A 26,187-nucleotide genomic window follows, 5' to 3' on the forward strand; every position below is an offset into this window, starting at 1 on the left:
AAGGTGTGTTAAGAAACAGCAAGGCAGGTAGCCTAGAGCAGAGTAGGAGAGAGGGCAGAGGCAGGAGATGCCTTCATAGAGGGAGGCTGGGGAAGGAGAGATCAAGCAGGGCCTTGAGGGCAATTATAGGAAATCAGGCTTTTACTCTGAGGAAGAAAGGGGTGCTTTTAAGGAGAGAGCTTTTAAGGGTTTTAAGGAGAGAAGTGGTATATGGCTTACTGTTTTGAAAATTCACTCTGCGATTCACCTAAAGCTAGAATCTCTGCTCTGTATGTCCTAAGGATGCCTACCTTCTTCAATGGTTGAATTTCTTTAAACCTTTCAATAGTTCTCTTTCTCCTATATGAGACCCTACATACATCACATTCTTTTAAATATTCCCAGTGGTGACAAACTTTTGAAGGTGGATCTTATTTCTGAAAATAGGCAAAAAAATCATTTGGAACATTCCTAAGATTAAAGTACATGAAAATAAATTAATAATAATGAAACTAATTTTCTCCTATGCCTCAAATTGGCTCTCAAATATAATCCAGAAGGGGCATCTAAATGTATTTTGAAAAACGGCAGCAATATTAAAGGATCTACATTCTCAAGAGATTCCTTTGAAGGGTAATGTTCATTGCCCACATAACTTCTGACATGTTAATGAATTGGTCTGATCACGTTAAAACAGTGGTTTTCCAACTTTAGCATGAATCCAACTATATGTTGTCTACAAGACATTTATTTTTGATCTAAGGACACACATAGGTTGAAAGTGAAAAGATTAAAAAAGATATTCCAAGCAAATAGTAACCAAAAGGAAACAGGAGTGGCTATCCTCATATCAGGCAAAATAGACTTTAGATCAAAAACTGTTACAAGACACAAAGAATGACATTATGTCATGATAAAAGGGTCAATTCACCAAAAATATATAACAATTCTAAGTACATATCAACCAAACATCAGAGGTCCAAAATATATGAAGGAAACATTAACAGAACTGAAGGGAACAAAAGACAGCTTTACGATAATAGCAGGAAACTCAATAGCTCACTTTCTACAATGGATAAAATAAGCAGACAGAAGATCAAACAGGAAACAGAGGACCTGAACAACACTAGAGATCGATTAGACCTAATAGACAAATACAGAACACTCCACCCAACAAAAGCAGAATACACATTTTTCTCAAGTGTACATGGAGAATTCTCCAGGAGCAACTGTATTTTAGACCACAAAACAAGTCTTAATTAATTTTAAAAGACTGAAATCATACAAAGTATCTTTTCTGATCACTAGGAATGAAACCAGACATCAACAGCAAAAGGAAAAAGTGAAAAATTCCGAAATACGTGGAAATTAAACAACACATTCTTCAACAACCAATGGGTCAAAGAAGTCACAAGGGAAATTAGAAAATACCTTGAAACAAATTAAAATACAAGCACAACATACTCAAATTTATGGGATGCAACAAATGCAATACTAAAAAGGAAAATTAATAGCAATGCCATTTACATTAAAAAAAGATGTCAAAACAACTTAACTGTATACCTTAAAGGAACTAGAAAAAGAACAAACTAAACTGAAAGCTAGCAGGACAAAGGAAATAATAAAGATGAGAGCAGAGATAAATAGAATAGAAAAACAACAGAGAAAAATCAACAAAACCAAGAATTGGTTCTTCAAAAAAAAAGCAAAAAAAAACAAAATTGCCAAACCTTTAATAAGATAAAAAGAGGACTCAAATTACTAAAATCAGAAATGTAAGTGGTGACATTAGCAGCAATTCTACGGGGGGGGGGGCGGGGGAAGGACTATAAAAGAGTACTGCGAACTGAGTACTGTATGCCAACAACCTGGACAACCTAGATGAAACCGACAAACTCCTAGAAACACACAACCTACCAAGACTGAATTATGAAGAAACAGTAAATCTGAATAGACCTCTAACTAGGAAGGAGATTGAATCGAGAATCAAAAACCTTCCAACAGTGAAAAGCCCAGGACCAGATGGCTCCACTACCAAACATGTAAAGAAGAATTAACACCAATCCTTCTCAAACTCTTCCAGAAACTGAAGAAGAGGAAACACTGCCTAACTCATTCTATGGGCCAGCATTATCTTGATATCAAATTTGAGTGTGGGAAGCTGTGTAGAACACAGATGGCTGGGCCCCACCCCAAGAGTTTTTAACTCAGGAGGTCTGGGGTGAAGCTGAGAATCTGCAGTTCCAGCAAGTTCCAGGTGATGCCAATGTCATGGGGACCACATTTGACAAACTACTGCATTCCTGACAAACTACTTCTCACAGTGCGAAGGCCTGTCTGTGTGTGTGTCACCTCATGGGGCCATGTACCTACATGCCTCCGGGGTAGCACACAGTTAGTTATATCCTCAAGGCCCACAGGCCACACGGCAAGAGGTACATGCTGTGATGCCACGTCACCTGGCCGGACATTCTGGGAGTGCCAACATCCTGAAGGGAGCACTTTGTTTCTACTTTACTAAGCACTTTTGTATATATTAGCTTATCTCACTCTTCTTACAAATGGAGACATCCAGGCTTGAGGGATGTGCCCATGGTCACACAGCTAATAAAGAGCAGAGATGGGATGAAAACCTCAGTTTTCCAATTCTCCCACGATTCCTGCCACTAGACCTCAACCCACTGGACAGACATGATTATGCAGCACGTGTACTGGAGTCACCTGGGAAGGGTGTCACTACACACAGACACTGGAATCAACCCTCTACCTCCACCACCTCTAGGAAGTTTGACTCCATACACCTCAGTGGGGCTCAGGCACGTGTGCTCTGAAATGCTTCCCAGATGGTCCTACTGCTCAGCCATTAAAGGTCACCGTTTCGATAGTACAAGAGCGACACAGACATGCACACATGTGAGGCCAATCCAGTGTGGGCCAAAATACTCAGAAATATCAAAATACTCAGAAATATCAGAGGAGTTTGACAGCCGGCCATGACCTACTCTTGTTACCTCCTGGACCTCCTTCATTCAGACTTTGCAAAATGTGCGCTGTGCAACCTCGCCTGGAATCACTTAACAAACATAAATTCATTCCACAAGGAACCAAGTGTGGTAACAGATGTGATTCACTCAATCCTGCGCTAATTATACATTAAATCATAATTCAAGTCCTGAGACACTCTAGTCATTCGAGGGGCACGAAAAGCCTCATTTTCACATAATAGCTATTTCCTGGAAATGCCAGTTTTGTACTCTTTCAAAATGACTGGCTGGCAAAAGAAACCCTGACTGGGCTTCCCTGGTGGCGCAGTGGTTGAGAGTCTGCCTGCCGAGGCAGGGGACACGGGTTCGTGCCCCGGTCCGGGAAGATCCCACATGCCGCAGAGCGGCTGGGCCCGTGAGCTCCCCCCACCAAAAAAGAAACCCTGACTGATGTTTATGCGATTTTACGAAGCATTTGTATGTTTCTGATGCTTAATAATAAAAGGGAAAGGAAAGAACACGGACATTTATTTCTTACCATTACCTAAATGGAAAGATGTTTTTCTGATAAACTGAGTAAATTGCTAATTTCCATCATTTTCCAAAAAAAATAATCTATTTCATGACTCTGATCCACCCTGTTGCATAAAATATGGGACTTTTAAAAAAAAAGAAAATGTGGCCCACTCCTCACTTTTATGAAAGTATGAAAATGGTCTTAAACAAAAGATAAATTCCTCAATAAGTGGGCCTAACACTGTCCCCAACAAAGAAACAGGAAAAAAGGTTCCTCACCGCCAGGTCACTGTATATATGGTCACCAAAATACAACACTTTGGATCCCCTCCATCCAGTAAGCTTCAAAAATTCATATAAATTACCCTGCAATAAGAGAAAAATATAGGTGTTATATTGTATGACAAATAAGAGACCTGTATAACCCATGGCCCAATATACCTACTTTTGTTTTTTAATTTCTATTTATAGTATTTATTTATTTATTTATTTATTTATTTATTTATTTATTTATTTTTTAGGCCGCGCCATGCGGCATGCAGGATCTTAGTTCCCCAACCAGGGATCAAACACGTGCCCTCAGCATTGGGAGCACGGCGTCTTAACCACTGGACTGCTAGGGAAAGTCCCGATATCTACCTTTTAAAACTTAAAAAAATGTTTTCGCTTTTACAATTTATTTTAAATATCAAAATATAAAGATAAAAAACATTTTTATGTGAAATCTATTAGACCTTTCTTCTAAGTCAAATGTACTTTTCAGAAGGGCTTCATACTAAATATCTTTGTAATGATCTTTTTTTTTTCACGCTTAACGTTCTGTGACCATGTCAATAAATATTTGCCTGCCATGTAGTTTTAGCAGCTGAGACCTACCATGATTCGTTTTACCAATTATCTGAGGCTGGACATTTACCTTGTTATCTATTTTGTAAGTAACTTCATGATACTTTGCTTGTAGCAAAGCTTTAGCTACATCTTAATGATTTTCTTAGGCTCACTTCCTAGACTTGGAGGGCTGTTCAAAGCTGATCTTTCAGGCCTAAAAAATATACTTAGGGCCACATACAGCAGTTTGTTACATATCCAACAGGAATGTATCAGTACTTCAAAAAAAAAAAACCTGTATAGTACTGTATAGTACTGTTCTGTAATTTTATGTTATAAATATTACACACATATAAAAACGTTTAAAGATAAGATAAAAAAACCTAATTTCAGTAACACAAAACTGGACAGCAATTCAATCATTTACTCAAACACGAGAGAGCTTTATATGATACTGAAATACATCAAAACTGTACATAAAACACAGTTCATCAGGAAATAATTACCAATTTGGGTGCGATGTCATGTGATTAAACACTTACTAAAGAGAAATTTCCAATGTTTACTACTTGGCATCTTAAATTTTATATCCTATGGAAAAAATGCTTTAAAATTTTTTTTTCAAAAACTGTTCAATTCTGAGCTAATTTACACACAGCACATTGAAAATGTATGGACTTAAGATTAAATTCTGCCACTAAGTTATAAACAGTCCATTGAAGCAGAGCCCTTGGGACTGTGCCTGGCACATGGCAAGCCTCAGCAAATGTCAGCTGTTATCATTATAACCGATCACAAAGCACAGCAACAAAAAGGACAGATGGGTCACGAGATACCTGTTTATAAATCTGGCCTTTCTGCAACTTGTAGATTTTATCCCAGAGTAAGACGCCTTTCTCATTCACCTTCCGGAAAGGTCTAACAACAGAAACAGGAAACATGATGACGTGTGGTAGCAGTGCAGGCTGTGTGCTATATGAGAAACTCCACGGTTAGCCCCTGAGAACAGAAAGGGGCCAGCCGAAACCAAGACCCCACCATCACGTTCCCAGGCCTCGTGCAATACACCCCAAACTTCGGACACCGGTATCCAAAGGTTAGTGAAAAAAAAGAACTCCAGGGTCAAATATATTTGGAACACACTATCCACTATCCACTATCCCCGTTCCTCCTTAAAAGTTACCGATGGCTCTGAAAGCCCTCCTATAAAGAAACTCTCTTTAGACCAGATTTTCTAAACGTATTCAACTGTGTAGAAAACTTTTCACACACAAAAAAAGCTTATAGAAATACTGCTTAGTATATTTATCCAGCTTTGTACTTGAAATGCAACCACTCTAGATACAAAATACATCAGAGATCAGAGAACTGGGCATACTATTTTATGATGGAAAATAGGAAAAAAAGAATAAAGGCCTCATTCCTCTAGCACCCTGGGGGTGCTAGTCCAAAAAACACAAGGTTTGTTTGTCCTTTTTCTTTTTTTTTAGGTAACACTTATTTGGATTGCTTTCCTGGTTATAAAAGTACAAACTCACTGCAAAAAAATCTGGAAAAATGCAGAAAAATACAATGAAGAAAAGGAAAATCATAATGCCAGTACCCAGGTAGAAACACACCATTTCAGTGGATATCTTTCAGTCTTTACGTATCTGTTATCTTTCTCTTTTTTATGAACATAAAATGAGCATCATTTGCGGATACTAATACGTATCTTTTTCTCTCCAAGGCTGTGAGCAATCTCCCATGTGATTATGTAACCTTCATACATCATTTTTTTCAGTTGTAAAACATGTTCACTGCCATTTAAAAAAAAAAAAAAACTCATTTTTAATGGCTGCATAATATCCCCTCATATGGACGTTCCTTTAGGTTGTTTCTAACCTTCAACATTGTAAATAACATGGGGATGAACAGGGGTAGAGAATTCTTAACCCAGGCACCCAGAGTAAGGAAGAGCGCTGTGCTGGGAAAATCTAATCCAAGACAGGGTCCTGCCACTGAGTATAAACATGACAAAGGAGGGAGGTGAAAGGAGATATGGCGCCCTTCCCCTGACCACTCCACCCTGCTGGGATCTAATAAGAAAATGCAGGAGAGCGTTTTATCACTGACCAAACAGCAAGGCAGTGTTTACAGCTGGGTTTTTTTTGTTTTTTGTTTTTGTTTTTGTTTTGTGCACGGGCCTCTTACTGGTGCGGCCTCTCCTGGAGGCGCAGGCTCAGCAGCCATGGCTCACGGGCCCAGCCGCTCCGCGGCATGTGGGATCTTCCCGGACCTGGGCACGAACCCGTGTCCCCTGCATTGGCAGATGGACTCCCAACCACTGTGCCATCAGGGAAGCCCTACAGCTGTTTTTGATCAACACTCTTGTTTTTCCTACATTCTCTTGATTTCTCAGTCTCTGCACATGGTTCTTGGGTGTGCCTCTTCTTCCAGGAGTCACAGTGACACTTGGAAGACTGGAATTTAGCATCATAAGAGGAATTTAATCCACTCAACACTAACTACAGGGCACTGAATTATTATGCTTTAAAGCACCTAGCAGAGAGGGAAAGGCTGCATGGTTACCCACTGCAGAACAGAGAAATGTGGGTACAAGTGTTTCAAAAATAGGTCACTGTTATACAAATACGAATTATTTTTATAATCCTAGTGCAGTTACTCTCAACACTACTGACATTTGTGGGGGATGACTCTTGGTGAACCGGTCTGCCCCGCACGTTAAATCACCTTTTAGGACCCCCGACCCTCTGTCACAAAACGCAAAGAGCACACCCCTGTCACCTTCACAACCCAAACTTTCCCATTCCTCTATTGCTCAAGGATACTGCGGCAGAAAGACTTTAAGTTTTGGTCTAGATTTACTCCACTTGATGCAAAACCTGTATTGCAGAGAAGTTCTGCAAAATCTAAGTGCAATTGTCAGTGAACCATTTAGAGCTCTATTTAAAGAGATACCCACCAGGTGGTTTGCTGTTGCTGTTTTGTTACGCTTCACAAGGCATCTGCATCGAGAGATCTAATTTACTAGGTGATGCTAAGTTTGGAATTTTCATTGTTGTCAATTGTTCTCTTAAAGCCTGACTCATGGGACTGAAGTAGCCCGAACTGAACTGAGAACCGTTTCAAGAGGTGTCAGCTGTCTGCTATGTACTCATCCCACCTTCCTTGCAATTACTTGCTAGAGGGTTAAAAATCAAAAGCTATGATGTTAGATGCTTGTGATTTTCCAACTGGATTTCACCAAGACACATTACGTAAGTATTCGCAGCAGCAAATGAATAAAATCTAGTCCCTAAAAAGACAGACACTTACCTCCGCTTATCATTAAAGAAGTTTGGCTTCTCCGCCTGAACAATGACCACATCAAACAGGTCCCTCCAATCTTTTCCAACAATATACCTCATCCCTTTGTCCCTAGAACAATATTTCAGCCAGGTTAGTCTAACACTGCAGGGATTAACTATTCTTGCAACTTTTTCTTTCGAATTTCCAACTATCAAAATACATGGAATACAGGAAGTGAGCCAGAAAGTAGCCAGGAATCACAGAAGAACTTACACAAAGCTACTGGGGCTATTGGTGATGAGAAACATCTTCTTGCCGTGATCAGCCAGTTTGGCCAACACTGCACGGGTCTGCTCAGGGTAGCAGATGTACTTTTCTAAAGAGCAAGAGAAAAATGCACACAGAGTTTCAGGGTGAAGTCAGTCAATCTGCAAGCACTTCCTAAATGGGGTCCAGCACTGTCTAGGGCACTTGAGGGGAGAAAAGCCTTCAGGAAGCTTGGTTCGAGGCAGTATATCGGTACCCGGTGCATCAGTAACCAACACCCTGCCTCTTCAGTCTAAGTGGAAAAACCTAAGTGGCTGCAGCTACCAGCTCCTCTCCTTTCCAGTCAGGATTATGTCAAGTTCTGAGACAAAAGGGAGGGAGACATCTAAGGCGCCAGGATGCAAGGTCCCTGCGCTGCACTCAGAAGAGGTACCACAGCCCCTGCTCAGCACCCGGAGTGAGAGTAAAATACCTGCGTAATTACATAGCAAAGGGAAAGGCTGATCTTCACGATAACATCCAGTACATACCAATATCTGCTTCAATTGCTCTGTACATGATTCCTTTGGTGTGCACGTCCCGAATTGAATCCTGTCAAAAGATACGTTTTTAATCAGTCAGAGTATAACTGAGACAGTCTGAGTAAGAGGACAAGCGAAATGGCCTTCAGGATAATGTCTGTCTGCAGAAGCCTGGCAACCCAAGCACTAAATGAAATCTAAATTCTGGTCCATTTATCACAGGTGGCCCCTGGGAAGAAACTTAAGTTGCCATGGTGATAGCAGCAGTTTCCAGTGCAATTTTCAAAAAAGCCACTTGGAGGAGGTAATTTGTATGAACAATTCTGAATAAAGTCCCACAGGATAAACAGTCATTTATATGCCGTATCATGATCAAATAATTCCAGGTCATCTGAACAAAAGGGAATTATTGCTCTTTTCATCTTTGCACCCTTCCCTGGACCCCAGCAGCAGGTTCTGTTGGGCAGAGAACAATGATAGGATCCTCCTCTCTTCAGTGCTACCAAAGAGGCAAGGAACTGTCAAGGATCTCGGAACTCGGGCAGAGATGTGGTCCAGCCGGCAGACGTGAGGAAAAGCCACTGGCAGGTGTCATGCCTGGCAGGTCTCAGAGCACAGCCCCGCTCTCAGGTAGCTCTAAGCAGGTCTACTACATAGATGGGCACTCCTGGAGGCACATGGAAACTTTCTGGAGTCTGTAGCAGGGGACTGGGCTGCAGAAAAACTGGGCCAAAAGCCTTAGAAAATTGGTAGGTACTTATCGTCGGGAATGAGCACCTCTGGACTGTAAACTCAACCTCACTTATCTTCCACCACAGGCCTGTTTCAACTGCGCATCAGCAGAAGGCAGTGGTTAAGAGCAAGCCGGAGCCCAACCTCCTGGCCTGAAATGCAGGCTCTGCTACTTACTAGCTGGATGTCCTTGGGCAAGTTACTCAACCTCTCTGTGCCTCAATTTCTCTCTCTGTAAAAGGGAGGTGATAAGAGCTCAGGACATTCTTCTGAGGATTTAATTAGTTAATATGCATAAAGCATTCAGAAAAATAGTGCCTGGAACACAGTAAACTCTACCTGTGTGTTCACTATTAGTGGTAGTAATACTTCATAGTAAAAACTGAACTTTCTAGTAAACATCTTTCCTCATGAATGCTAAGGGTTGCATAACTACCAGTGATTCTTAAAGATGAAGTAATTGTGTGAGCAAAACAGAGAACCAAAACTAAATATTTAAATTTAGTTCAAATAACACCAGACTGATATTGAGAAACTGTTCATTCATCCTATATCTTCTTAAAACCCATGATTCAGGGCAGTCAATACTTAAAATTAGTCATGAACACATAATAAAAACACTGTGGTATGTACATATGGATCTTTTAAAAATACAGATATTTAAATAATAGATGCTTAGAAATATGTATTAAAAATATATATTAAATAAGCAATATATAAACATATTTTTAAGTACTGAAAAAAGTTCCGACAGCTTAAAGAATATATCTATAGACACATGTGAATATGGATGTAAATTAAAATACATAAACACAAAGTCATGTAAATGATGTGTGTATGTACACACATGGAAATCCAGATAGCAAGTACCCTCTTCTTTTAACAACCAATTTGACTCACTTCCAATTCTCCTAACGTAACATCTTTCTTAGGATTTTTCAGGGTTAAACCACAAATAAAAGAGATCCCAAGCAAAGGATGATTTCAAAGACCCAGCCGACAAGGGAGGCCAGGGATTCTGTTACTTCTGCTGAGCAGCTAGAAGAGGTGCGGCGTCATGGCAACCCACGTCCACACCACCTTGACGTCTTTGTACAGGTGCACAGGCTCATAGTCAATGTTGTTCTTCAGAAAGTACTCGTTCACACAGGACAGCAGGGTCATCTCAGGCAGGGAGAAGATGTCCATGAACTGCTTCATGGTGTTTCCGTGGGAACTCTGCAGGCAGGGAGGAAGGCTTCAGCAAGGGAGCCAACACCACAGTAGACTTTACACTCACCCACGGGATTCTGGTCGTCAACATCTGGCTCCCTCCCCACAAGGAAACGAAAATTCTAATAATGAAAAAGTAAAAACATTCACCTTGTTTCTTGTCATTCACGGCAGAGCCGACGTCTAAGTGTAAGTGGGATCTCCAAGGAAATGCCCTGATTTCCCCCCAAAAGTCTAACCACCCTTCCCTTTCCTCTCCTTTGGCTCCATCCATCTTAAAGCTCACACGCTTTCATCACACACAGAGGCAAGCCAGCAAATTGATTCTTACCCATGGAATGGCATAAAAAGCCACTAACTCTCCTAAATTTGAGCACCCACAGCCCACATGGGAGTTTGGAAAAGAGCCTTTCTCTGAACACCTGTGATTTATAAGACTAAGTTTACCAGCTGATTGGGCATCTTCACTGCATTTTGATCATGCAAATAAGAAAGCATCTAATAGTACAAGAAGCAGAAATTCGGAGAGCAAAGAGGACCACAAAAGTTAGAAAAGCAGAGGTTTCCCTTTGGCACAAAGTGACGTGCTGCCCTTAATCTCAGGGGAGGCAACAGCTGCTGTACAATAGCCCCCAGTGACTTAATCCAGAAAGTGGGGACACACACGAGGAGATAGTGGCAAGCGAGGGGGTACAAGGAAGGTATACAGAGCCTTCGCCAGGTAGGGGGGAAAGGGCTGAGAAAGGAGAAGCATGGAAGAACCCAGGAGAGACCCTAACATACCCATCTCTCTCAAATCGAGGGTCTCTCAAAACACAACCCCAAATGTCCTTGCTGATTCCCTATAAGCAGAGAGTCTAGTAGGTCAAGATCCTAACGTCACCAGGCCATGTTTCGAAAAGGAAAAAGACAGGCTGCTTGAGTTAAATAAATAATTTCTCGTTACCTTCCCATAAAAGTCGCTCATCTGTTCCAAAGGCACGTGGGAGCCCTCGTACATTTCAATGACTTCCTCGTCAGGGACCACGCTGAGGCCTCTGGGAAAATCACAGGCGGCAGTGATTTTGATCAGTGAAATAATGACTCCATTATTTGTTCTTAATTCTCTCAATGTTTTTGCATTCACAAAGTTACTGGAGAATAACTGGCTCAGTAAGCATATAGCACTCTCAAAAATAAAAATACAGCCATGGTAAAACAGATGACTTTGTGGCATTAAGACTAGGGAGTTAACACAAAAGATTATGGAACCTGTGTTCAGAAAAAACTGTCACACATTTACACACACATTTAACTGACTGTAACACAGGCAGTTAGCATCAGCTAGAGACAGCAACAGTTTTCAGACCTCTGACAACTGCTGGCATTTTTGAACTGGGATGCAAGACGCTGCTGTCACAAAGAGGCAGGAGGTCCCACCGCTAGCTGCTGTAAGTACCAGGCATGATGCTGCTACTGTTACTACTACCATTCTACTGGTGATGAGAGCAGGAAAAATAATAGCTAATACCACATGGCCCCTGCTGAAGGCCAGAAATGAATTCCACGTAGTCATTCACTTAATTCTCAGCCATCTTAGGAGGGAGGCACTATTATTCTTCCCATTTTCCAGCAGAAGCCACCAAGGCGCAGAAAGGTCACAGACCTTGCCCAAGGTCACCAAAGTAGAAAGTGGTGGGTCAGGACTGGGTCCCAGGCTCTTCAACCACCACATCACACGGCTTCCCTCAACAAGGTACATGGCCTCCTAATGACCTGCTTTGGGGTGAGTTTTGGGTTTTTTTTTTTTAATGTTTTTAATACATTAGGGAGAGAGAGGCTGGTCTGTCCCCATCATCCTCCTGCCCTCTGATACTCTACCTTAAGAAGGTGAGCGCTGAGGCAGAAAAAGTCATACACCAGGCTCCAGTGGACTATACGCCACGTCAGGATGCCTGACGCCACCTCTGGGAGGAATGACCCCAAATGCTGCAACACACTGAAGGCCAGTTTCCCCATGTGTAAAAAGTCAAGGTAATGTCCCCCATCTGCCTGCTTCCAGGAGCTGCAACAGAATCTGTAAATGAATCCAACTCCTCCAAAGAGAGGGAAAAAAGGATTGTGGAGTCTGACTGGCCGGGATTCCACCCCTGTCTCTGGTGCCCATGCTGTGAGCAGGTGGTTTCACGTGGGATTTAATGGTCTCAGACTTCCTCCCCCGGAATAGCCCCTCTAGAGAACTGTGAAGGGAAATATCTGTCCCCACCCCCTGCTCTAGAGGAGAAGGCACCTGAGAAACAGACACCAATGGTGAGGAAACCACAGAGTGAATGATGGAAACACCGGTTACTAATACGAACAGGTTGCTTATCACACTTGGCCGATACTAAACTGCGTATAAAACATAATTTACATGTGACGTGTAACTTTAATGAAAATATCACTTCAGCCTCTTTCCTCCATTCTCTACCCTTATCTTAATTTTAAAACTAGCCAAGGGGATTCATTGATATTTTGCCTCTGATCTTGATTAACTTGAAACAACGACTGGCCTTTGAAAACAAAAGAGCACTGGACTTCCCTTTATCTTTGCTCCAGAAATCAGATAAGACACTGGGACTAAACCAGATCGTTCTAGACAGTGACCTTGGAAGACAGCTCTGGCTACCGCAGCGGCAGTCAGCAGTGAACACCCCTAAGGCTCTGACACCTAGAGAGGGAATAGACAAAGTAAAGGGATTCTGCCGGGGGAGTTATTTTTCTGTCCCCACCCTAGGGGCTGCCTGGTCCTTCGGAAGCCACTGCCACCTCTAAGACACGTTCACGGGCCGTGGCCACAAAAGCTGCATCTTTAAGGCCCACGTAGCCAAATGCCAGCTCAAAACATGCAGACAGAGCAGCACACAGACCTGCCGCACCCGAATGCGGCCTAAACCAGCACTGAAATCAGAATAAAACTTTACGTGGCCCTGTGTGCGTCAGAGAGATAGAAAGGGTAGGAGCACAGACCTGAAAGAGCCTGCCCTGGGTTCAAGTCCCAGCTCCCTCACCTGCTGGGGGGATGACCTAGAGCAGCAACAAGTAATTTAACCTCTTTGGGTGTCAGTGTCATTTTTTAAATGGGGGGCGGGGGCAATAGCAGTACCCACCTCCTGGTGGTACCTACTGAGATTAAATGAGTTGCTATAAACAGAACGGCACCCGGTATACGGTGAGTACTCTCCAAGTTCCGCTGCTGTGACTACGATGGGAACAATCCTAGCTTTTCACAAGGTTCCCAGTTAAGATCTGAAAACATGGGTATGAAACAGGACTGCGGCGGGGAGCCAGCCCGCCCCTCGGCCCAGCGGTGCTCAGGCACACAGCCCACACACAGTGACCCTGCAGGGATCAGAGAGGGACGAGGCTGAGACACAAGCATTCTTCCCCGCCATCTGCTCATTCGTTACCCCTTTGGAGGGGAGAGAGGAGACAAGTGACATTTCTGCCTGCCTAGGCTGTCCCAAGCATGCTCTAGTCCAAATGACCAGCCGCCCTGGCGGCGGGTGCTGGAATCATGCCCATTTTACAGAGGAGTAAACACCAAGGCTTTGAGCAGGTCGATAACTGGCTCGAGGCCGCACACACGTGAGCAGCGGGGCTGGGGTTCACACTCAGGAAGTGGGACTCCAGAGCCACACACGCACCCCTGCTGCTTTGCCTACCACAGCCCCGAGGCCCCAGCGACCTTCCCAGGACCTCAGCCTGAGCACTCCTTCCCCTTTAAATGTCTCAGCAGCTCCTCCAGCCTAGCCCTGTCCACACCCCTAATACGATGGACGATTTATCCACAGAAGAAGGAACGAGATAATTAGGAGCCACAGGATGGGACGGACCACAGGAGAGGAAGGGCCTGTCAGGCTGAGAGGGCGAGGAGAGGCCTCAACGCCAGTCAGCCAGGCAGAAGGACGGGTGAGATTTCAAGAAGCAGAGGAGAAGGAAAACCACATCCTGGGAGAACACCAGCCTGAACAGATGCCGAGCAGTGCGAAAGGAGAACTCGGAGGAAAGGAAGATTTGTGTTGTTGCACCTGCCCAGCACCCGCTCCCTGAGACTGGCTGAAACTGCTGGGAAGAGAAACGCCCCTTCTCCCCTTGACCTGGAGCTGGGGCTGGAAGCCTGGTACTGCCAGGGGTTACCACGCGGAGGGGCCTGCTGTGAGCTAAGCCGGAGAGAAGGAACGCCAAGAGACGGAAAGAGGACTGACAACAACTACCTGGCCCCCTGGAGCCAGCTACACCTGCAACAAGCTCTGTCCCTAGACTACACAACTAGTGAGCCCAAACGGGGGTTTTTTTAAAGCCAGTGTGAGTTGGGTCTCAGTCACCTGCAACCAAGAGTCTTAACCAATCCGGGAAGTAAAGGAGGTGTGTACAGCAGAAGAGGAAGCGAAGGGTTTTAGAGAAGGCTGATGGAAAATTTAAGAGCTCTGGGCTCTATCCTTCAGACAGTGGGGAGCCATCCAGGATTTCAGAAGACAGTGGGGTTGTTGAAGGCAATGCTTTAGGTAGATCAGTCTAGCAACTACGTCCAGGATGGACTGCGCTGCAGAACACCAGAGCCCAGGAGAGATGGGATAAGCGACTGAGTCCAGGAGCAGAGGGTAGAAACATAATTGGAGGGACAGATTTGAAAGATCTGCCGGGGACTTCCAGTTAACCCTCATACATTCAGAAATGCCTGCTGTGCACAGGCCAAGAGCACAGACTCTGGAGCCAGACTGTCTGGGTCTGAATTCTACTTCTGTGTGGCCTTGGGCAAGTTACCTATTAACATCTCTGGGACCAATACTAGTACCTACCTTATAAGATTATTTGGAAGATCATATGAGTTAACTCAAAACCTTTATGGCAGTATCTGTCTCACTGCAAAACTCAATATTTGTTAGTTGCTATTTATTATCACTAATATTATTATTCTCGTCACCACCACCACCTCTTCTCCCTCTTGAAACACCATTAAAGTGACAGCAAAAGGACAAACTGCTCAAAATCAAAGGAAATGAGTGCAAAGACATCAGCAGATAAGACATTTCAACATGGTTTTGGAAAACAAACAGTTGGTGAGAAGGAGGCACCTGACTGAGCAACATTGAGAACGGGGCCTGCAAGGGGACACCAACGAGAGGAACTGATGAACGACCACAGATCCCCAGAATCAGCCATATCCAGCGCCAAGAAGCTACTGGAGGATGTGCTCCAGCAAAATGAGGGAGTAAAGCCAGAAAGAGGAAGAGATGGGAACCAGGAAACAGGGAAAGTAGCAAATGGAAGTCCCAGAATGAACAATCAGAGTAGATGAGAGCAGGAGGAGGTAGTCAAAATAAAAAGTAACTGAGACATTATGTAACACACTTGAATTGTGAGGAAATAAATAGATGCTGGATATCTGTGATGGAACATTAAGGAAAAAACTAGAGATACCTAACTAGAAAACTAAGCAAATAAAAAATGAGGTTATTATTAAACCTAAAAAGCAAGCACTGTAAAAGAAAACGATCTCAGTGCACTACTTGCCTTAAGAACGAACAAGACCTACAGAGTCATAACGCAAACGGTGAAACAATCCGAGAGCGATCTCAACAGGGTTAGGAGGATGAGGCTGGAGAAGGGGGTGCGTGCGCAGGAGAGCCAAACCCTCAGCCCTCGCAGCAGGGACAATGTCCAGAACTAATAAATTAGGAAACAGAAGCGTAAGCACATTTAGAAACAGAAAGACAAATACCAAATATATACATAAATACAAACCACACTCCTAAATCCCACCCACAAATTTAAGAATTAGAAAAGGCAAAACCCTTCATTTCAAAGTTACAAAGATTTCTCACTGAGCTCAGTACTTCTACTAATTCTATCAATAATAAACAAGAGGGCTTCCCTGGTGGCGCAGCGGTTGAGAGTCCGCCTGCCGATGCAGGGGACATGGGTTCATGCCCCGGTTTGGGAAGATCCCGCATGCCGCGGAGCGGCTGGGCCCGTGAGCCATGGCCGCTGGGCCTGCGCGTCCGGAGCCTGTGCTCCGCAACGGGAGAGGCCACAACAGTGAGAGGCCTGCGTACCGCAAATAAATAAATAAATAAATAAATAAACAGGAGGAAAAGAGTCTTAATATCCAAACTACTCAATTACCATGGTGGGAACAACAACCTGCCCCCACCATCCCTCCCCATCCACACCTCCTCTGCAGGACCCTCACGCAGGTGGCCACCATCGCCTTTGGAGAGCCCGTCCTCCCCAGAGTCCTCCAAAGTGCTCCATAATGGCTGAGCACACGTCCATCATCACCTGGGTCACCGTGGACTGCACTCATTGGTCTACCTGTGTGGCTTCCAACCTACGTACCGAGCTCCTTGAAGATATCCTCGCAAGCCAAACCATTAGCATCTAACATGGTAGTGGCCTGATCAATGTTCCTGAATGAGGGAGGGAGTGGGGGAATGAGTGAATGGTTCCCAGATACACACACTGCAGCCCTCCCATCACTAAACACTCAGGGGGTCTTGAAACCCAAAGCCACATGGTTCCTTCGGGTAAATTAAATTTACTTCCTCTCACTCTTACCTGTAGACAGTTCCCAGCTGTATGTAATGAAAAGCATCGATCTTCATCAAGACTGCCTTCAAAAACACAAGCACACACACAGGTGAATGATGCAGAAGAATTTGCATATTTAATGAAAATGCCAGGTGTCATGATAAAGCCTATCAACATCAAGTTGTCTTAAACAAAGAAGCATCCTGTATGTTTCTGAAAGCTTTGCTTGCCGAGTTCCTCATTAAGGAAACGGCCTGTCTGCAAAAAAAGATACGACAACCACCTTGTCCTCATTATGTTGAAAATGAATGACTATTGGAAATAAGCAAGTATCTCCCAGTGGCTAAATGCATTCACGCTCTTCCAATACAGTCTCTGGAAAAAGACTTCATCCAAAGATGTTTTGGATAATTTAGTTCTTCAGCCCCAAAGAACAAAATTTAAAATCAATTTACACATTCAGCAAAGAAAAGCATCAAGAGTACATTTGACTCCCGAGCATGTGTAACTGTAAACAAGGATGAGAATTCAACCTACCCGCTGCACGTCATAATGCAGTCCACGGATTGCAAAGTTTGGGTCATATTCATACTTCCTGATTTCCACGGGATACTAAGAAGGAAGAAAGGAACCGGTTTTAGCTAGCAACGTACTAAGTTCAAGACAGCATCCACACGTGGCCCCTGTACGAAGGCTGAGACGGCTCGTGCACTTGGGTGGGAAGCTGGGGTCAGAAAGGACAGGCCACAGCTTGCCCTCTGCTTCCAGACCAAGCGCTGCCAGGCCACAGAGCACCCCTTCCGCCCTACTCCGTGTTTATCTGTCCACACACAGGAGAGGCCTCAGCCCCCCAGCTTCTTCAGCCCCCCGGCTTCTCTGGCCTTAACTCTCCCCTGTCCTCAGCTGCAGGGACCCCTCAGCCGTCGGTACAGCCTTCCTCCCACTCGGGCCAGAGACACCCTCTCTCAGCACCCGGCTCCCGGGTACAGCTCCAACTTTGGTTCAGAACACACGGCCTGGCTCCCCTGCTATTTCCTAATCATTAACCTGTCCCTCCTACTACACAAAAGTCCCAATCCCCTCCTTATCCACTGCACCCGGCATCCAAGTCCTTCCCTCTCTCCCGAGATCTCAGAATTGGAACACCAGTTACCTCGCTGGTAGCACCGACGTACCGAGCACACTGTCTGCTGCTCTGCACAGCTGGCCCCACCATGCCCATTTGACAGATGGGACCTCAGAGGCTCCGGATGAAACAACCTGGCCTGGGCCACACAGCACGGAGCGTGGTGAGGCGGGGGGTCAGGCTCTCCCCACTGCCCCTGCCCTCAGAGCGTGCACCTGCGGGCCAGAATATCGACTTCTGAGACTAGGGAGGCTGTGTCCCCAGGATCTCCCAATCACGATGTGAACTGCTTACGTAAAAAACCTACACAACTGTCAACGGGCACAGGAAACCCCTCTACATGGCTGCACAGCTACCTCCCAGTGCACGGCCAGGGTCACGCGTGTGCAAGAACATCTCCTGGAACCACCAGGCTGACCCTCATGCGGCAAGTTTCCCGGCCAAGCTACACAAAGCGCTGAGTCAAATGTCACATTCGGGCTCATTTATCTAACACCTGCCACGTGTACCAAGGAATCACTCAGTGCTATTTCCCTCCTGCGCAGAAGGGTATAGAAACAAAGTTCTCCAAAATCCACACGAAACATGAAGCCAAGGCAAAAGGACCTGCATCAGGCGACTCTACACCGAGCACTATACACTCTCACTTAACGGTGGAATCCAATGAACACGTCAAGTATTTACTGAGCGCGTACTTTGTGCCAGGGCCTAGGAGTGTGGCAGTGAACAAAACTGACACTGTCAGGACTTCCCTGGCGGACCAGTGGTTAAGACTCCACGTTTCCACTGCAGGGGGCCCGGGTTCGATCCCTGGTTGGGGAACTAAGATCCCGCATGCCACGGGGCGCAGCTGAAAAAACCAAAAAAACAACTGACACCACCTCTGCCCCTAAGAAGTTTCCATTCTGTGGTGGGCAGGCGAACCATAAACATACCAACACATGGTACAGTGCCTCATAGTGATAAGTACTACAGAAAGAATGCAGTACAAGGGTTCAGAGATCTAGAAAAAAAAAAAAATGAGAAGCAAGGCTTCGGGTTGCCCGGAGTCAGGCAGGAGGTCCCACCAGAGGAACTGGCAGGTGCAAAGGCCCAAAGGTAGGAGCGTGTTTGGCGGTTCAAGGAGCAGCGAGGCAGCTGGAGCAGAGCGAGGGCAGGCGGGGAGGAGAGGAGGCTGGTGAGGAAGCCTGGAGCCCAGGAGCACTAGAGGCCTCTGCTGTCACTCCAAGTGTGATGGGAAGGCTCGAGGGGGCCTTGAGTCCAGGACCGAGATGACTAACGTCTGAAGGTTCACTCTCGCTGCCGAATGGAGAACAGACTAAGGGGCAAGAACAGAAGCCAGGGGACCAGTCAGGGGGCTACCGCACCATCGGGCGGGAGGTGATGGCGGCTTGGATCAGGGTGTAGGCAGTGGGGGAGGGGAGAAGTGGATAGAGGCAGGCAGGACATATTCTGAAGGAGTGAAAAGAGAGCTCACGGCTGTAGAGACTGACTTCCTCCCAAACGGTACAGTATGCGAAGGGAGATAAGAGTAATTTTGTAGTGGAGAGACCTGGTAAACACTGCCTCAGCCAGATGGTCAGGCCAGCGTCGTCGGTGGTGAGTCACGTTGACAGGATGTGATGAGAATGGAACTCTACCTCCATGGTCTTCCTCCCCAAATCCACAAGCCCAGTCTAACCATGAGGAAACAGGGGACAACGCCCAAGAGAAGGGCATGCTAAAATGTACTGACCAGGACTCTTCACAACCATCAAAGTCATCGACGGGTCACCAAAAATAAGGAACTTGTAAGAAACTGTCAGAGCCAAGAGAAGCCTAAGGAGACGTGACACCTAAATGCAATGTGGTGTCCTGGATGGGATCCTAGACCAGGAAAAGGACGTGAGGTAAAAACTAAGGAAACCTGAAGCAAGTACAGACTTTCAGCAATAACAACTCATTAATATCAGTTCCTCAGCTGTGATAAATGCACCGAGTAATGTAAAATGTTAACATTAGGGGAAACCAGTCGTGGGGTGTACTCTCTGTATTACCTCTGCAACTTTTCTGTAACCCTAATGCTCTTCTAAAAGGAAAAGTTTATTATAAAAAAGAGACAGATGTGCTGAGAGATCAGAGGTGGAGCAGAGGCGAACTGAGGAGCAGAGGGTGGCGTTAGGCTTTGGATCTGAAAAACCGGGTGAACGCCGGTAACCATTAATAATCAGGAACACTGATGAGGGTGCAAATCTGGGAGGTGAAATTAAGAACTCTTCTAACACTGTCCTTCTATCCCTTGGGGCAGACGTACCGAATGAAAATATAGATACGGTTATTACCCAATATTTATTTCAATTTTTGTAAAAACTTATTCTCGTGAAAAAAAAAGAGTAAGGGTAATTACGAAAGGGATGGAACATTTATATTTGCTTTTGGGGAGACGCTAAATTGCAAACTCACTGCTCTATTACTATGCGTCTCGAAAGCAGATGTCTTTCATCTCCACAAGTACTTTTAGCCTTTGGCAGGAAAAAATGGCACCAAACTCAATGCTTCCAACAGCATCTTGGAAGAATTATTTTCCAATCCAAAACAAGAGAAAAACCTGCATTAGCATAACTGCCTCTATTAATATGCTTGACATAATTAGTGTTAGGACATAGTTCTTTTATCAAAGCAACAAACAGACATAATGGGAATGAAATATCTTAAATCTAGAAGCTTTTCTAATCATAATGATTGTCCCTTTTTCCCATCTATTTCATCTCCCTTTTCTCTCCAAAGTTCATAAATTTTTAATCTTCATGAATATTTTATTTTCATATGAACAACAAACCCACAGGGTAAAAGAAAAGGTGTTATTAATCCCACAAAAGGCAACGTGAACAAACAAGAGAGCATCTCTGCCTTGGAAATACACAAATCTAAGTTCAAATTCTGGTTCTGCCTCCAGTGGTCTTGTGGCCTTGAACTACTAGCTGAACTCCGTAAGCCTCTGTAATACAGAGTGAATATCCATTTGCAGGGCTGTCACGCAGATCAGAAATAATAGTAGTAATAGCTAACCTGTACTGAGTGTATTCTATGTGCCAGGCATTTTACAGAAATTAACTCCTTTAATTATCACAGTAACATGTGAGAAAAGTACTGTGCCCATTTCATAGAGGAGGCAACTGAGGCTCAGAGACATTAGGTCAGTTACTCGAGATTACCTAAGAAATAAGTGGTAAAAGCCAGGATTCAAACTCCAGCAGTCAGGCTCCAGAACCCGTGCTTTCGGCACTAAGCAGACCACCAACAGTTGGTGTGTTAGTATAATGACCTTCGCTTTGTAAGTGGCATCAGTCACAGCAAACGTTGCAGATGACCTGGGATTAGAATGCCAGCACCAGTGCAAGAGCCCTTCCGCTCGCTCTCCAATGGGGTGGTGGGGAGATGGGATAAGCCGACATACAGGAGGGCAAGAGCAGGACCACCTTGCCCTTATCCTGCTTCCATCCTCAAAGTGAAGGGAAAGGACCGTGGGTTAGACCGAAGAGAAGAGTCTCTTGAACAAATGGAGAAATGCAGCTGGATGGCAAGTGGCTAGATGGGTTTGCATCTGATCAAGTGGCCATAACTAAAGAAAGCTCGGTGGCTGAAGGGAATGTTATTTTTGGCAAGTACCATTTCTGCATTTTGAATAAGGACAAATGAGTTCCTTATTAAATCCACTGATAACCAAAAGCTGAGGGGATCAGGAAATACACTGCACCAAACGGTGAGGATCCAAACAGCATTTATAAAGGTACGACACGCAGAACCAGGAAGGTGATGGGCTCCCTCTGCTCCACACTGGTCAGACCCCACCTGCAGTAACACCTTCAGTTCAGAGCCTCACGTTTGAGAGGGATAAACCAGAGCACACACAAAGGACGGTGACCAAGACGACGAAAAGATGAGAAAAGACGCCAAATGAGAATGGTTGGAAAAACTAAGAATGATCCAACAGGTAAAAGAAGTCTTAGAGGGCATAATGGTCCCTATTACACCCAGCCCATTACTCAAATAGTCAAGTATAAAGCATCAGTTTTCATAATTTAGGTTTCTAGGTTACTCACACCCAACCTCCCCCACCCCCAGCCCACCTCTGTGGATAAACGCCTTCCAGATTCCACTGAAATATCACCTCCTTCGTTGTTTCCCCAATTCCCTCGGGCAGAGAAAGTCGTTCCAACCATCCTCTGCACACACCTAGCTCTCTGTTCAGATGTCTGTAGGGCTCCACCAGGCAGAGGCTTCCTAATTTACCTGCCTACAGGATGGACTCCCCCACTAGACTGTTGGTTCTCCAAGGGCAGCACCTGTATCCTACTCACCTGCATCCTCCCTGCTTCTATGACAGAGCTTAGCACAGAAGAGGACTGAGTAAAGGGAGAATGAACGTGTGAAGGGATGAATGAAGAGGAGGGATCAGTGGTAAAAGCTGCATGAAGGCAGAACTGTTCAACCCATGGAAGAATCTCCCCAAATTCAGAACACCTGCACCCCAGGCACACTCCTCGGGATGCTGTCGGGGTTCTCAAAGGGGACTGGTCCAGACGACCTCTGAGGATGCTTCTCATCCTGGTTCCTGAAACATGGACTCAAACTAGACTAGAGAAAACCACGTTTGGTTTTGAGTGTTTTTCTTCCTTCCTTATGATAAGCTTTCAACAACACTACACATCAAAAGACAGTCAAATATTCTTTAAGAACGCGATTCCGTTCAGTGATGAGAGGAAAACATTGCCCATGATTTCAAGAATTCCTTCCAACCAGAACTCAACAGTCTGCCACTGCATCAGGCTTTGGGAGAACCTATGTCACTGCTCCATGAGAAAGGAGAGGGCAAACGTCCGCGGCTGAATCTCCACTAATGAGTAACTTGGGACAGTCTCTTTGTCAGAGACATCTAAGGATTCTTTATTAAACAAACAACTATCTTCCAGGTACAAAGTTTCAGTTAGGCAAGATAAATGAGTTCTGGAGATCTATTATATAGCATAGTACCTATAGCTAACAATACTGTATACTCAAAATTTGCTAAGTGGGTAGGTCTTATGTTAAGCGTTCTTACCACACACACACACACACACACACACACACACACACACACACACACACACAAATAACAATAATGATAATAAAGGGGGCAGGAGGAAACTTTGGGAGGCGATGGATAGTTTATGACCTTGATGATGGTTTCACACACTTAACCTGAACCTCAGTGAGTTATACACATTAAATACATATAGCCTTTCACGTGTCAATCATACCTCAATAAAGTGGTTTTTTAAAAAAACTATCTTCCAGATGGAGTCATTTGGAACGGAATCAGATCTACTCATTCATTCAGCAACAATTTACTAAGGGATGTCTATTGTGCCATGCACGAGGCCAGGTCAGCTCACTGCTAGTCTTCAAACGCCAAAGGGGAAGGGGAGGAGGTCTGTGATGTCCCCATGCTCTTACCCTGTGTTCGTTGATGAGAAGGTCCCGAGCGGCATTAAATATCAGTGTGTGGAGGTGCTTGGAATAAAACACCAAGGTGTAATCATAATCAAAGCCATAGATTTCAATGTCCGACAGGCTCATCTCATTGTTTGAGAAGATGGCATCTGGATTCAACAAGTTGCTCATAATTGAAGGAACCAATTCTAGAAGTAAAGGGAAAAAATACATTATACCCTACGATAAATAAAGGTTAGTATGATTTCGAAACAAAATGAGTAAATTAAAGTGCAAGTGTGATTAGCCTTCCCTTGAAAACATTATGCTAAGTGAAAGAAGCCAGTCACAAAGGACCACATATTGTATGATTCAATTTATATGATGTGTCTAGACTAGGCAAATCCAGAGTCAGAAAGTATCAATAGACTGGTGGTTGCCTAGAACTGGCGGATGGGGAGAAAGGGAATGACTGCTAATGGGCATAGAATTTCTTTTGGGGGTGATGAAAATGTTCTAAAATTGATTGTGGTGATGGCTGAACGGCTGTTTTGATTACACTAAAACCCACCGAATGGGAAACTTTAAGTGGGTGAATTGTATGGTATGTACATAACATCCTAATAAGACTGTTATAAAAAAAATATTTGCTTCGACATCACGAAAAGATTTGTTTTTGTTTCAAAAAGAATACATGCCAGTTAGAGATTTTAGAAGATAGAGAAACATGTAGATAATTAAATATCACCCACTGTAACATCACCCAGAAAAAAACTATTAACATTTCCTGTATTTGCCGCCCATATTGTTCTGTGTATGTAGTCTACATAGTTGACCTCACACGATATACACAGCTTTGTGCTCCACTCTAAATTTAATATCCTATCATATGTGTTCTATCATTACAGACTTTCTAAGAATATAAATTTAAATCATTATATAGGGCTTCCCTGGTGGCACCGTGGTTAAGAATCCACCTGCCAATGCAGGGGACGTGGGTTTGAGCCATGGTCCGGGAAGATCCCACACGCCGTGGAGCAACTGAGCCCGTGCGCCACAACTACCGAGCCTGCACTCTAGAGCCCGCAAGCCACAACTACTGAGCCCGCGTGCCTAGAGCCCGTGTTCCACAAGAGAAGCCACCGCAATGGGAAGCCCGCGCACCGCAACGAAGAGTAGCCCCCGCTCGCCGCAACTAGAGAAAGCCCACGCACAGCAACGAAGACCCGACGCCGCCAAAAATGAATAAATAAACTAATTTTTTTAAAAAACCCATTACACAAGATTCTGGTATATTGTGCCACATCAACCTTTTACTCTATGTTACACACTTAGGTATTTTTCCTGTTTAAAAAAAACAGCATTAAGTACCTTCAGATGTTCATCTTTGCCTTTCAGATGATTTCCTTCAGATGGTTTGTTAGAAATGTGATTTCCCCAGGATACCATCAGGGTCCCCTGGATCCTATGTTAGTTTTGAGCTTCTTTTTTGAGCAGTTCTAACTATTTGTGAGGATTGCTATTTTCATGATCTTTATTCTTTCTTGGAGGTTTTCCAAAAACTCATCCTACCTTACAACTTCCATGAGCCCACTGGATCCTTTTAAAAATCTAAGATGCAGTATGGGAGGTTAGTGACCTTAGTTTCCAACATCTTGAAACATTTTGCTATTTTATCATTGCAGGCATTATTTCATCATTATCTAGCAATTATTCTCACCTATGATTTTAAAAAAAGACTAAATAAAGAAAGCAGGGTATGACAGGAGATTGCCCAAGATGTTGCAATAGTGAAGCAAATCATCGCTACGTCATCCTTCAGCTTCCTCATTGCCCTGCCCGAACTATCACATCATTTTCAGGAAGGTATATCAAAGAAGTCTGAAGATACCATCTCTGCAGTCATTTTTTTAGCTTTCATGGAACACAGTTGAGAATTCATAATGTTCTATTTTCCAGCATAAAACTGACAGAAGAAGACATTTCACAATTATTAGATGAGTCAGAAGATAAATGCAAAGGGACAGAAAGCAGCTCTCTAGAGTCAGGTAATGACAGAGATTGCACAATATATTTCTAAAGACAAAAAGGAAGTACGATATTCTCATCCAGTCATTTCACAGGTAGTCATTTAACACAAAGAATCTCATCGTGCAACATTTTGCAACAAGAACACAGACCGTCCCATTTTGCTAAGAGGGTATGTAACAGCATTCTCTCACCTTTTATGATGTTTGTGCACCAAAATTTACCTGAAACAACTCATCAGTAAACGAATGCTGAAGGCAGGTGACTTCCTGGAGATATAGGTACAAAACCACCTGTAACGCACACACACGAGAAGTGAACTGTCCACATCTTACTACTAAAATTGAACTATCTATATTTTACTACTCTTCACGTTACTAAGGGCCACCTCCTGGCTCTGTGGTAAGAGCTAATATTTATTAAGCACTTACCACGTACTATATGCTCGGAAGCGCTTTCTATCACCTCATTTAATCCTTACGACAACCTCATGAGGCGAAGGCTCTACTATCCCCACGTGATGTATGAGGACACTAGAAGCACACAGAAATTACACAATTGGCTGAAGGACACACAACCACGAAACAGCAGAGCTGGGATCTGAACCTGGTAAGTCTGGCTTCAGAATCTGCGCTCTTAATGCTCTTCTCCAGGACTATGGGAATCAACAAGCATTTGAGAAGGGTGCACTTATTTTCGC

At 44.2% G+C, this 26,187-nt stretch overlaps 1 protein-coding gene across 2 annotated transcripts in view; it reads right to left on the reverse strand.

The window, feature by feature from the left end:
• The window catches only part of NT5DC3 (5'-nucleotidase domain containing 3), a 57,699-nt gene that overhangs the window by 15,902 nt on the left and 15,610 nt on the right, over positions 1 to 26,187 (reverse strand). For both annotated transcript variants that reach the window (XR_009521247.1, XM_060025490.1), the window contains exons 2-11: positions 23,484 to 23,668; positions 17,420 to 17,494; positions 16,910 to 16,965; positions 11,277 to 11,367; positions 10,199 to 10,336; positions 8,396 to 8,456; positions 7,872 to 7,974; positions 7,626 to 7,727; positions 5,144 to 5,225; positions 3,759 to 3,845 (exon numbers count right to left, since the gene is read on the reverse strand). Coding sequence is in view for 1 of the 2 variants with exons in the window: in XM_060025490.1 (XP_059881473.1) it covers positions 3,759 to 3,845; positions 5,144 to 5,225; positions 7,626 to 7,727; positions 7,872 to 7,974; positions 8,396 to 8,456; positions 10,199 to 10,336; positions 11,277 to 11,367; positions 16,910 to 16,965; positions 17,420 to 17,494; positions 23,484 to 23,668 (980 nt within the window). In the remaining variant the exon portion in view is untranslated. The remainder of the gene's footprint in view (positions 1 to 3,758; positions 3,846 to 5,143; positions 5,226 to 7,625; positions 7,728 to 7,871; positions 7,975 to 8,395; positions 8,457 to 10,198; positions 10,337 to 11,276; positions 11,368 to 16,909; positions 16,966 to 17,419; positions 17,495 to 23,483; positions 23,669 to 26,187) is intronic.

This window comes from Delphinus delphis, chromosome 11 (assembly GCF_949987515.2).
Source record: "Delphinus delphis chromosome 11, mDelDel1.2, whole genome shotgun sequence".
In the NCBI taxonomy this organism is placed as follows: domain Eukaryota; kingdom Metazoa; phylum Chordata; class Mammalia; order Artiodactyla; family Delphinidae; genus Delphinus; species Delphinus delphis.